This window comes from Athene noctua, chromosome Z (assembly GCF_965140245.1).
Source record: "Athene noctua chromosome Z, bAthNoc1.hap1.1, whole genome shotgun sequence".
NCBI lineage: Eukaryota > Metazoa > Chordata > Aves > Strigiformes > Strigidae > Athene > Athene noctua.
This window is the reverse complement of record NC_134077.1, coordinates 90107119-90120192: the sequence shown is the minus strand read 5'-3', so window position 1 is coordinate 90120192 and position 13074 is coordinate 90107119. Positions and strand designations below refer to the sequence as shown.

Below are 13074 nucleotides of genomic sequence, written 5' to 3'. Positions count from 1 at the left end.
GCTCCAGTAACTAATAACTAGTTTTAATAAACACAGTCCTGTATACTTTCTTCCATAGTGCTCTTGTAACAGTGGTGCACCTCTGTCTGTACTTCTCCTTTGCCATGTTCTCCCACTCGGTTGTGTTGACCATGAAGTGACATCCTTACATATAGCTGTCATGCGGATGGGGAGGACTTTTTTTGTATCAATTATTCTTCATGCAACAGATAGTGGGATGGAGTAACTGCTCTAACAAGAAGGAGGGTGGGGAATATTGCACATCCTTGTCCTAATCTTGCTCTTTTCCAGGTGTCCACTTACAACTGCCATGGAAAAGAGAACACTGGTCTGCAAGCATAGCTTGTCTGAATCATAGCAGCTCTTGGTACATCCCAGTGACTGGTTTTGTTTTCACAGTGCCCTTGGTCAGTGTGATAAGGCCATTGAGGTTTACAGATCAATACCCCTAACTGAGTTTGATGGCATTGTGGGGATAGCATTAGCCTACTTCAAGAAAGGACTCCTACAAGAAAGTATCAAAGGTAAGCATCTGCTGAATGCCAAGCCTTGTGAGACGCTTTTCTTGAGATGAATCTTAGCAAAATTTGTTTGTCTGACCAACCTAGCTGTAGTTCAGTTTATTTCACTCTTTCAGTCCTAATGCATAAGTACAGATTCCCCAATTTTAATCGAGAGGCTTTTCATCAGGTTGCTGGCACTCTTAAGGTGTACAGAGGGAAGCTGTATTTCTTCAAGTCTTTCATTCTTGTCCATTAAGCTGTTGTGCTCTTTCCTTCTTCTCAAATGCAGTGTCTTTACTGGAAAAATCAGTTCTGGGTAGGATATTAATGTGTTACTCAAACCACTTTAGCTTTAGTGCTAGAAGTGCTGTATTGTCATGTTCTGTGCTGCTAAGATGTGAGACTTTGCAGAAAGGCATACTGAATTTTCAGTGTAGAAGTGTAAGCATAGGAGCAGCCAGCTCAGCATTTTAAATAACTTTTATTTTTTAATTGGGATGATGTGTGCCCATCTAAAGTACTACTTCATAAATAAACTCTCACCAGGGAGCATTTAAACTGTTCTTTCAGGCTTTTTCTGGATATCCCAACACTGCTTTGCAGTTCTGTTTCCACTTCCTACATATTAAACAACTCCCAGGCTCTAACAGCCCTGTAAATCTGGAATTTCCCAACATACAGTTACTTCTGAAGTCTTAGTCAACTTTTGTCTGCTGCCTGTGATTTGAGGTGTGAAAATACAGTGAACCTGAAACCAAAGTTCCCCTCTGTGTGTGTTCTAATAGTACACCTTTCTAGAGGTTTTATAAACAAATAATTTTTTTCTCCTACTTCAATTCCATGTCTTGAATTTTTACCAGCATATGAAAAAGCCTTGTCCGTTGCTGAGTCTGAACAAGATAAAGCACATATCCTGACTGCCTTGGCAATAATAGAGTATAAACAGAACAAACTTGATGCTGCAAAGGCGCTGCTGTTTAAATGGTGAGTGGAGGGAATAATAATCAATGTGTGGTGTTTTATTGTACTGCTGAATCCTCAAATTTACTTTTTTGGGGAGATCTCAGGCGGATGTTTTCTTTTTGTATTGAAGAGTAGAAACAGGAGGGGTTGAAGTGTTCTTACAAGCTTATTCATTTGATATATCTGTTTTGTTTTATGGCCTGTGTCATCTTCCATAATCTTAAAGCAGTGTGGAACAGAAGGGTTAGTGAGCTGGGGCAGTTTGGATGTCTGGTATCCTTGAATGGTAGTTTTAATATGTTTGTCTTTTAAGATAATATTAGTCTCTAGCTGTCCTCAGCACTAATCAGTATTTTTGCTGTTTAGGTGTAAGAAATCTAGATGCCTAACAAAAATAATTTCAGTTTAAAAAGTCAGAAATCTCCAGAACAGTTGTGTTCCCAGCGTCATAGACAAGGGCAATCTTGTAGCTTCCCCATGAAAAGAAACAGGTCTGTTTCAGTTGTTCTCTCAAGTCATGAATGTCTTAATTTTTTTCAGAGCTGTGGAGGCTAAAAGCCTGTGCATCACTGTTAGTCTCCTGGTAGCTATGGATCACAAGCTACCATCGCAGCTCTCAGGATCAACTCTCTGTCAGTAGAGCTCCAGTAGTGGCTGGCCAGCAGACTCCTGAAGTTACTGAAACAGTGAAGGTCCATGACCTAGTACACTCTAAATCCTGAGTAACTGATGATTAACTAGATAGGAACCTGGTATTTCCTACATCCTATTAGTCCGTGCAGAGTTCTCTTTTTGTCATAAACATCAACAATGAGTGTTTTCTAGAGGACTGTTTGTTTCTGTTTAAAGAAAAACAAAGAGTGAGTAAGTGGTTTAGGAAAGTAAAGTTACAGTGAACATGTCTAGATCTGAATTGGAAGCACAGTGCAGCAAAGGTACACAGTGGATTTTAGTAATAAAAACAAAACCAGTGCATTCTAGTCCAACAGACAGATGTCTTGACTGTCTGGAATTCATGCTAGATGACTTAAAGGGCCTGAGCAGGACCTTGGACAAGCAGTTGCCTTTTTTCTTTTCTCATGGTCAGCCTGCGACAGAGAATTTTTAGCAATGAGTATGTCTTTATAGTTAGTATGGTAGAATCCCACTTCCTGCTTGTCAAAGGGTAGCACCTTTGGACCAGGTAACATAGTGCTGGCTGTGCAAGTTTGTATAACAGCTCCTAGCAATTTTTCTTGCTAGTGACTGAAAACAAAGCATAGAATCAAAAGTTTACATTCTTGTCCTTTTTTTGAAGGCAGAAGTTATCATTAGAAGCTTGATTAGGAGCCTGTAGTCGCCCAGTAAGTGAAAGTAAGCAGCACTTCATTCTGTAGTTGTGTTCAGGACATTACAGTGAAGTAACTCCAAATTACTGTTGCTGTGCACTGTTTCGTTATTTGCCTCCATTCAGTCTGTATTGCAATTTATTGAATTACCTTTATTGTAAGAACACCTTCAACTAGCACATCAGTTAAGGTCTTTGATTTTTCCTTGGTTGTACTGAGCTCACTGTTTGTTTTCATCAGAGTTGATGATCAGGGGATTAACTTGAATTAACAGTTCTCCAGCTATACTAGAAAAATATACTGAAAAATAAAAGTAATTATAGAGTGGGTTTCCGGTAAAGCTTGGAATACTATTGACATGAGGTTAAGCCGCCCCTTGTAATGAAATTAATGGAACAGTGCAACTGATAGTGGTACTAAAATGAATTGATGGTGGAAAACATGTTCAGATTACCATATGTCAGAACAAATCTTCATGTAAACAGGGCATAATTTCTCAGAACATCCCTGTTCTCAGAAAGAGCAGTTCTGTGCAGCAGGCTCATTTCTGGCTTTCTGCTTCCCGGATTTCTGTTGCAAAGCTGTAAATAGACACACTACAACTCTGGTTTGATACTAGTTAGAAGTAGAAATGTCTTCAAGAAAAGAAAATAGTTGTCAGTCTTACGTGTTGTTTTTTACCATTTATTTTATGGCTTCTGCAGAAGGATAGAGGTCAGAGTCTTGCCAAGCAGTTACAAGTTATGAGCCTCAGTGCTGAAATGGCACATAACCACAGCTGTTTTCCATATCCTGACACCTCAAGGATACTCACCTCACTCGTTCCACGATCCCACAGTGGGAGGCTGTTAATTCTGTGTGCCATACGTGATGCATTGAAGCGAGAGGGCTCAGAAGTAGCAAGTACTCTAATGTGAACAGTATATTTAATTTTGTGCTCCAAAATCGTGTCTTCTTCCCTCCCTCTGATTCAACAGCTCATTAAAGGAACCTAGTACGGAAAGTCTGACAGCTTTGTGCACGCTAGGACTGATAAAGCAGGATGCCACACTTGCAACAGCAGCCTTAAAAGAATTACTGAAGCATGAAAAAGGGCATGACAGGATTTATGAGAGGTGCCTTATTGCATCTGCTGTTTATGCATTGCAAGGTAGAAATGTGGGGGTCCAGAGAGAAGTCTCCAGAGCAATACACAGGTATGTATTTTGTCTGTATTTTGTCTGTCTTTAGATTGCCTTGTAAATATACTGCTTTGATTACACTGAACAGTAAGCAAACTTCTGTTCACTTCCAGCAGTCTTCTTAAAAAAAAAAAAAAAAAAAAAAAAAAAAGTGTTTTTCAAACAGGAAGTCCTTGCTTAAGGCTGTAGCATCAGCTGACAGAAGCTTGCTTTCTTATTTATGGGATCACACAACAGAAGTTTCATGGCTTGTTTGGGGTTTTCTGGGATTTGATTGATGGGTCCTTTGTTTTGGTTTCTTCGCTAGTTAGATCAGTTCATTGTTCTGTGGAAACATTTTTCATCATATGTAGCAGAACCTTCAACCTCAAAAGTCTCTAGGACTTTTATTTAATATTTAACAGTCTCTGAAGCTGTTCATTAACTAAATGTCTGTGTTTAAATGTATTTTGATTAGCATTCTAGAAAGAGGGAACTTTCATCAGTGGCTTTAAGCAAGACACACCTCATAGTGTCTCCAGGTGTTTTTGGAAAATTTTTTTCTCCAACTACATTGAAGTTCCTTTTTCTTCAGTGCACACTGTGAGGACAAGACCTGTAGTCCTAAAGTTTCTTCCCATGAATACTGATAGGTATATTGTACATTTTATATTCAGCAGTAAAACTTAAACATTATTTGTTTTAAATTACTACCCATGTCTATTTTCAACCACACTGAGTTGTTTTCTTAATAGAAGAAGATCCATTGGGGATTTATAGCAACTGCTTACCGAGTTGGTAGGTAGGCCCAGTTCATATTTAAACCAGAAAGTCGAACATCCTTGTTCTTTTCCCAGTAACCCTGATAATCCTGCCCTCTGGTCTCTTCTGTCTCGACTGGTTCCACTCTATGCATCACAAAAGGCAAAAGTAAGTGCACTGCTGTAATACATAAGTGCTGTTTACAACCTCAGTAGTCCATGTTGGTTTTTAACTAAAAACCCCTCACCCTTCACTACATGGTTGTTCATTAGTTTAAAATTAAAACTTCAGGCTTACATAGACAAGCCGATGCAGAGCAATGCACAGGTGCATACTGAAGTTCCATATCCACTGTATGCATCTTTCATGGGATAGCAGTTACTCATCTGTTGATACAAACCTACAGGAAAAATCTGCTAGAATTATTCCAACAAGGAAAGACTGTACTGTGTATAATTTTTTTGTTTGCTTTTGTACATGTGTTTTATATATATATATATATAAGGATTTAAGTATGTTGAATTTGGTTAATCTAGCCAATTTCATTTTTGCATTAGTCAGTATTTCTTTACTGCTTTTATGCTTATTATTAGCTCTTTTCCAAATAAATACTCTTTGTCGTAATTTATGTCAATTATGTAAGTAGAAACAGCACCTGAAAACAAACCCCTTTCTATATGGGGCTAAAATTAGAAACACAACGTCTGGAAAGCTCAAATGCGAATATCTCTTCGTAGTTCTTTATAAAAAGGTTGTGCTGTAGGCAGGGAAGAGATCACATTCTGAAAACTTTGTATTTCTGATTAACAAAGATTAAAAGATCTTGGCATTACATTTTGTATTAAAACTCTTAAATCAGTCATATAACCAAACCAATTTATTTTTTTTCAATCTTGCAGGGGGGAGCTGTGGCAGGAAACATCGCACATGCACTTGATGTAAACCACAGCAAGGTTTGGCTTTCTTAAAGTGCAGACTTTATAATTTCATAACCAATCCTAAAATTAATTCCATCTGATCACTTTATAACATAGTATTAAGTCACTTTTCTGTTCTGTTTTATAGGAAGTCCTGCTGAACATTGCAGTTAATCAGTTGGCAGCAGGTTGTCACATGTTAGAAGATGAGAAAAACAATCCTCTGAAAAATATTCAGAAGGCAATCCGCCTCTGTCCAGGTTACTCCTGTTCTCAAACAAACTAGTGATTTTTTTACCCATCAGAAACAAAATTACTGTGCTAACAAAAACCCCCTCCTTTTCTTTGGTTGCTTTGTTATTTTGGTTTATCTGTGGATGTTTTGGGGAGAATGCTTAGAGCTGAAATTTTAAGTATCATTCCAAGTTTGGACATGGGGAATTAAACCAGACAAGAGGAAAAAAATCACTGAGTTTTAAGGCTTGTTCTGAAAACATGGGCAACTAGTTAATCTGATAATCCTTCATCAGGAGAAGAGATAAGTATTATTTAGTATATTAAACAAAAAAGAAGAACACGTCTTCCCTCAGAGTCAGTATGGTACGCCAAGAGGAGAGATTTATTTATCTAGCTTGAGAAATCGGGCTGGAAACGTGCTGTTTACAGTACGCTGGTGATGAACTACAGGCAACTGTTCTATCACTAAATGGTGATCTTCATTAAATGTATGAAGTGCAGATGTAGTGGCGTTTTCGAGTGCTAATTTGCACTTGATAGTGAAATACCAAAACCGTTTCTTCCGCAGATGAAATTTCTCTGATGCGTTAGTGTGGCTGCAAGTTAAAAATTTCAGTTAACGTTCCTACTGGGACACACTGTTCAAAAGTACAGGGACATGCTGTTCAAAAGCAGTATACCTTATGTTTTACTTTGTTAGATCTTCAAGCTTTGTTTTATTTTGCTGGTAAAATTCATTATCTTTGGGGTGAAATGGGTGAAATCTGTAATTGAGCTCTGTCCAGTCACAGTTGCTCTTCACAGGGCTAGGTCAGATTAAAGCTGAGACTGGAATTAGCTGATAACAGAAGTAGGCACCTGTGGCCATAGCTGTCATGCCGGTGGTCAGGCTGTATTGTCTGGCTTTAGAAACAGCATCTTTGTCTTACAGTTCGAAGAATCATACTAGTTAGAGGCAAATAGTTATCAGCTGCCTTGGGCTGAGCTGATGTAAGGGTCTGAGCGAATTCTTTGCCCTGTTCTTGCTATCTCTTACTTACAGTGTGTGGTTCCATTGATGGCTATGTTTTTATGTTTAATCTGGTAAAGACCATTCTGAATGAACTACCAGCGTGTTTAGAATGGGCACGAATTGCCTTTAACCATTCTTTTCTAGATAATCCTGCTGCCTGGGCAGTGCTAATGGCAGCCTGTCATGCTGAAAACACTGTTGTCTGTCTCAACGACACTCAGCCGAAGCGAACAGATCTAGAGATGACACTTGTATCTACAGTTTCAGCCAAAAGTAAGCTATAGTTTTCCAGTTTAAAAAAGTAAAATAAAACTGAAATTCTCCAAGCTTGAAGTACTCTTCTGAATTTCAGAAACTTGCAAATAAGCTGAGAATTGCTCAGTAGTTGTTTGAGTTGAGTTGTATTTTATCACATAAGAATGCTACATCCTAGTGTGCAGCTAGGGTTAATTACTTAATCACATCTTGCGTTCCCCTCCAAAGCCTCAAATGTTTTTTTAAAATAATATTCTGAATTCTGATGCCTGCATGGATGGATGTATTTCAGCACAGCGACACTGCTTACAAGGAAAGGCTGAGGTACTGAAGTTCTGTAGCTTTTGCAGTAGAGGGATAACCTCAGCCTCAGACTTACTCAGCGTGCACAGAGTTTTGAAAACTGGAATTACAATTCCATTGATTGTTCTCAAACCATTAACTCAAGTGGCGTATTCTTTTTTTCCGCTCTTCTTGCTTTTAATTTTACCATCTCTTAGTGTTCCTACTAATGAAGGAAGCCATGTCAGGTGAACACACCTAAAAGTTCTCCTTTACCAGGTCTAGAGCATGTGACATGGTGTGGCACTGCAGCATACACAGTAATCTGGTTACATGTTTTATCTGATTTCACAGCTGGAGGAAACAACCTTCCACATAATTATATCCAGACCCTTGAAGACTGGTGTCTGTGTCAAGCTATTACCAGTCTAGAGGAGAGTGGTAAACTCTCAGAAGCCGAGGCTCTTTGTACCAAGGTATGTTGGCAACGTATTGGCAGATTGTGGTAGAATTGTATAGAAGTCCTGATTTGTCTGTATTTTACAAGAAGGCGGTCTTTCAATTAGCAACTGTCTGTTCCATCAGAGCTACAAGATGCAATAGGTGTTGGCATTTTCTCCCCTCCCCGAGATACTCTGCAACGCCACAACTGCGTTAATAGTTGAAACAAGCAGTGTGTGACACGACAAAGCTAAGTCTGCCCTTCCTGCCATTATTCTTTAACACACTATGACGCAAAACATTACAGAAATTCAGGGCAAAATGTCCCGGTGGAAAAGTTGCAGGGGACTTCAGTGTCTTCTGATCTGTTGTGGTGGTATTCCATTTCAGAGCCACAAGTGTCTGCTACAGGTTTAATTATTATGAAGAAAAGTCTTGAGGCAACACAACTGGGGAAGGGGGCTGGGGTGTTAACAAGCATCAAGTGTCTGTTTCACGTGTTTATGAACAGAAGACTTGGCAAAACGTAAGCAAAAAAGCAACTGGCCTCAGGAGTGCACATCCCTGAATTTCATTAAGGAAAACTACAAATCCCATGCAGATGTGCTCCATGTTTATGGCATTTCTGTATTAATGGGGAAGGGAGTTTAAAAAAACCAAACCAAATCTGAAACAAACAGATTCAGTGAAGATGCTGCTTTTTAAGGGGGAGGTACTTTCTTGCCTCTTTGCTTGGTGGGAACGAGTTTTCCTTTTCTGGCCAGCGTGTCTATTGACCTGTCTCCCATTAACACAGATCAGATATTTCTAGACATACAAGGTGGTATCTGGGTACAGAGAAAGGTTATGGTGGGTTTGGGGGATTTTTTTGTTAGTTAAATAGCTTGGGGAGAGGACAGTCAGTGTGCCTGCAAATTGTGAAGAAACAAGAGTAACACACTCTTGACAGTTTTGAACCACAGGATTCTCACAGAGCAATATAACCAGGGTTGGTGAGCCAGGCACTGGACTCATTCAGTTTGAAATAGTCAGCGTGATTCCGCACTTGTTAATGAGGGGAAATTGCAGGAAATTATAGCAGCTTCTATTGTGTTTCAGAAACTCTTTGCTGTCCGTGCGTTCTTTGCAAAGCAGCAGCTTGTTAAGGACTCAGAGGCAATGTATATTGTTTTTTTTTAAAAAATGGGTGAAAAGTACAGGTGGTGTTTCTTAAAACAGATCTGGTTTGAGTTACAATTCTCTGAAGTATTGTGGTAAAATAACAGGTAAAATAACATGTAGTATGACTGCAGAAGCTTCACACGCTTCACCTGAGAAGGATAAAGCAGCAGATGGCTAGTTTTCTGTCTGCATTTTTGCATGAGTTTGTTCTGAAAAATATCAATATCTGCTGTTATTGAACAAGAAGTGTCTGGTAAAGTGTTTTTGTTCCAGTGACAATAAACCACCTTAGCTAGTAGAACTGAAATCACTTGGAACATACGCAAGACCACTTACTGCCATGGGACAGGTTTTTGCCTCCATTAGCCCAAAACTTCTAATGATTGTGAATCCAGAGGAGATCTAGAGGTCTGCTGTTTACCTGTCTGTCTTTCAGAAACCTCTAAGGGTTGGACATGTACAAAATTTAGAATAGACATCAAATGTATTTGGAGAAAAAAATGTTACCTGTTCCTGGAATGCTCCTTTGTGCAGAGCAGGAGGAAGATGCCATGCTGCGAGCATCCTGAGAATGCTTTCAGTGCTGTTCTTTGTAAAGAGTGAAATGGAAAAATCAAAGCATCTTCTGATATTTGGAAATGGTAATTCTGGTATCACATTGAGCCTTCTTTTTGGTTTTAGGGTTTACAAAGCCGCCCTGAGCACCCAGCTCTGTTTTTGCTTTTGAGACAAGTTCAGTGTAAGCAGCTGTTGCAGTCTCACAAAGAACTTCCAGACAACATCCTGGAGGAGCTTCACAAGACAGTCATGACCAGTTCAACTTCAGTCGCAGCCTGGCAAGTAAGTGTGGATCCTCTCCCTGACTTTGGTGTGCCGCACTCAGTGGAGTATGCGCTGTAGGAGGGTGACAGTTTGTTTCACTGCTTGCTTTTATTTGTTCACTGACAGAACCAGAGACAGAAAAACCAGCTCATATTCGGTTCATTATAAAGTTGCACCATTATATTAATTTTAATAGTTGAAGTAATAATGACTGTTAGTAAGAGCAAGCACATATGGAGGCTGGAGAGTTAGAAAGTTGAGATAAACCCCTGCCACTTGTGTCTTTAGAGGCCTGTGACTTGACATGTGAGCAGAAACTGGTGAAATATTTCATAACCCATAAGCATAGGTGGAAGTAAATGGCTTCCTAAAATAGCAATATACAGTTCCTCATTCAGGGTCTGAAAACCTGAATTTCTCCATAATCTTCAAACGTCAGGTGTCACCGTTCTTTTGAGTAAGTTGAGACTGCAGGGAAGATAAAACACTCCCAGTAGCAGTGTTCACTCACTCCCATCCGTGGCATCACGAGAAATCATTTTTAGTTAATACGAAAGTGCTATAAACTCGTTTCATACGCTCCTTCCGTGAGACAGTCTGAGAAGTCTGTCTCACACATGCCAAAAGAGCTTTCTGGTGATGCAGCATATTTATTTATTTATTTCCGAGCCGTTGCTGTTAGTTACAGTCAGTCTTTACCAATGTTAACAGCACGTTGTTTAGAAAAATTCTGTGAGCTTTTAGTCCTTTATGTAGTTGCAGGATTTATGTCTCTCCCTCTGCCTGTCCAACAGATAAAGCCCTGTTTGTGGTAAGATTCACTAAAGGAGATTTCAGTCTTAGAAAACCAGTGCAAGGCTGGTGAGGAGATCATTATCTCACTTGTTACAAAGCTGCAGATCCTCTTCCCTTCTGAAACATACGAGTATCATTTGTGGAAATGTGCTTTTTTTGACGCATTTTTCTTTGGCTTGTGAGACTTCATCTTTCTGAACTGCAGAACTCATTCAGATGGGATATACAAAGTATGGGGGCATGCAAGACATGATTGTATCTTCTGTTTTAGTAATATACGTTGGAAATGGAATTAGGGTTTATATACGTATTATTCTTCAGGCATGCCTTGCATAGCCAGGTGTCTTGCTTATGAGCAGGGGGAAGAAGTGAACTGAAAGTGTATGTGGTTTGAGGAGAAGGAAAGGGTTAGTTTCTATTGGTTTTTTAATCCAGGCCACAGATAAGATACCTCTGAGAAAGGTCTTTCCAGTCTTTAATTAAAAAAGATATTTCTCAGGGCTTGGATGGCATTCTGAAAAAGCCTGGCTGCTGCTTCTGTTCCTAATAGATGGATCTATGCTTTTATGTTTTCTGGCTCTGGACTTCTTGAGTCAGATAAATGTTTTGCCTTACTCAGAAGTGTCCATCGTGACGCTCACAGTTTTACAAAGATAGAGGGGCCATTAACTTTGCTTTTTGCTTAAGTTTTTGGCTTTTGTCTAAATGGTTGTTGTGCAAGGTTTAGGAGCGCTGCTGAACTGCTGATTTGATGGCTGTTCTGCTTGTGCTGTGTCTTACCAGGAAAGTAAAGAAAAGCTGATCTGGCAGAGCTGCCATTGTGCTTTTGCATGAGGGTTCTCTTCTCCTTCACGTCTTCAGTGCTAGATATCTTCAGCTGCGAAGAGCTGAGGCCAAGGAAAGATTTTTTTCTGCACAGAAATGGATGTTTTACTTTAGCAAGCAGTCCTGCAGCTTGATGCCAAGATTGCACAATCTCATTAGTGCTAATAAATACTTTCTGGTGTGTCTCCTCTTAAGGATAAATAACTTACATGCATCAGATGGGATTAAGAATTTTACTCCCTTCTAGCACCAGGCAGTCTTTAGCTAGGAAAAGTATAAAGAGCTTTGCCTAAAAGCAAAGGAATTGTTTTGTTTTGTTCTGGTTTTTTTTATGAGAAGTTGCTTTGTTTGCTTGGTGATCCAGCAAAGAATATTTCTAAATGTGGCTTATGCATCTTGATATTTGTCGGGGATTTGCAAGCTTGTGGCTACATCTGCTTCAAAAAATGTGACATGACTACAGAATTGAAGAGGGAGGAGTTAGAATCCTTTCCTTCTTTTCATGAGCAAATCTGGGACATCTTGTGCTGGCAGAGCAGGCAGCAGGAGCATGAAACTCTGCAGAGATCCTGGTGTCCTCTGCCTTAGCCCCATCCAGCTCCTCCAGCATGACCCTGCTGGGTCAGAAACTCTGTAGCCCAAGCCATCATCTGAGCTCAGGCTCACACTGAAGTCTGTCATGTCCCTGGCATTACTCAGATGGGCTGGAAAAACCTTTGTTCCAGAGGGAAAAAATCACCTTTTCATCTCTACAGAACATTTAGAGACCAATGAGGCACCACACAGTGCCCTTCTCATCTGAAGGATGACTTCCACAGAGCCAGTCATGTTATTTGTTCACTTGTGAGCGGTGCCCACACGAAGACAGCCGTCAAACAGTTGTCGATGGGTGCTCAGGGGAGCTTAAATCATGACGTTGCTGCAGCGAGGTGTACTGCCAGCCCAGCAGCAGGCTACATGTTCCCCCAGGGCGGTGCACAGCGTGTCTTTGGAATGAGGGCTGGGTGGGTGGGTGTTTTACCTCATACTGCGGTACTCACATAAACTGAACTGAATGATCTTACTGAATGGATGGGTGTCTTGGTGGCTCCATAACTGATTGTGTTGGATGTTTATTTTCAGTGGCTGGCAAAAGTGTATCAGTCTCAAAGAATGATGATTGGAGCAGAGATGTGTTACAGGAAGAGTCTGCAGTTGGCGTCACAGCAGGGCAGCTGGAATGGGAAGTTTTCCAGTCTGCTCAGGCTGGCTATGCTCGCACTGGAGATCTGCATGGTAGGATAATCAAAATTACATAACTGCATGATTTAACAGGAGTTTGTGGGAGGTAGGGCTTCTGCAGTCTTTAGATGAAGCCCCTGTTTAAATGACTTTGCATTTTTTGAATAGAGAATAAAATGAGACTGCAAGGAGCAGTATACTGTTTTTAACATATCTCTTTGTAAGAGAAATTGCTGTGAAATAATCACATAAAACCACTGTGTCCTTAAAGAGGCTAGCTTGTTCAATAAGGCTTATTTCTCTAAAAGCAGATTCAGCTTGATCATCCAGGTTGACATACCCTTCAAGTCTCTATCCTCTTGTTCAGACAACGGCCTTAATAATCGTTTT

General features: G+C 40.0%; 1 protein-coding gene across 2 annotated transcripts in view; it reads left to right on the top strand.

Annotated features, from left to right (window-relative positions):
- SKIC3 (SKI3 subunit of superkiller complex) overlaps positions 1 to 13074 on the top strand; it is a 49480-nt gene that overhangs the window by 31134 nt on the left and 5272 nt on the right. For both annotated transcript variants that reach the window (XM_074933246.1, XM_074933247.1), the window contains 10 exons: positions 400 to 524; positions 1364 to 1487; positions 3772 to 3990; positions 4812 to 4884; positions 5616 to 5669; positions 5782 to 5893; positions 7027 to 7155; positions 7774 to 7895; positions 9703 to 9861; positions 12586 to 12738. In XM_074933246.1, the coding sequence (XP_074789347.1) occupies positions 400 to 524; positions 1364 to 1487; positions 3772 to 3990; positions 4812 to 4884; positions 5616 to 5669; positions 5782 to 5893; positions 7027 to 7155; positions 7774 to 7895; positions 9703 to 9861; positions 12586 to 12738 (1270 nt within the window). The remainder of the gene's footprint in view (positions 1 to 399; positions 525 to 1363; positions 1488 to 3771; positions 3991 to 4811; positions 4885 to 5615; positions 5670 to 5781; positions 5894 to 7026; positions 7156 to 7773; positions 7896 to 9702; positions 9862 to 12585; positions 12739 to 13074) is intronic.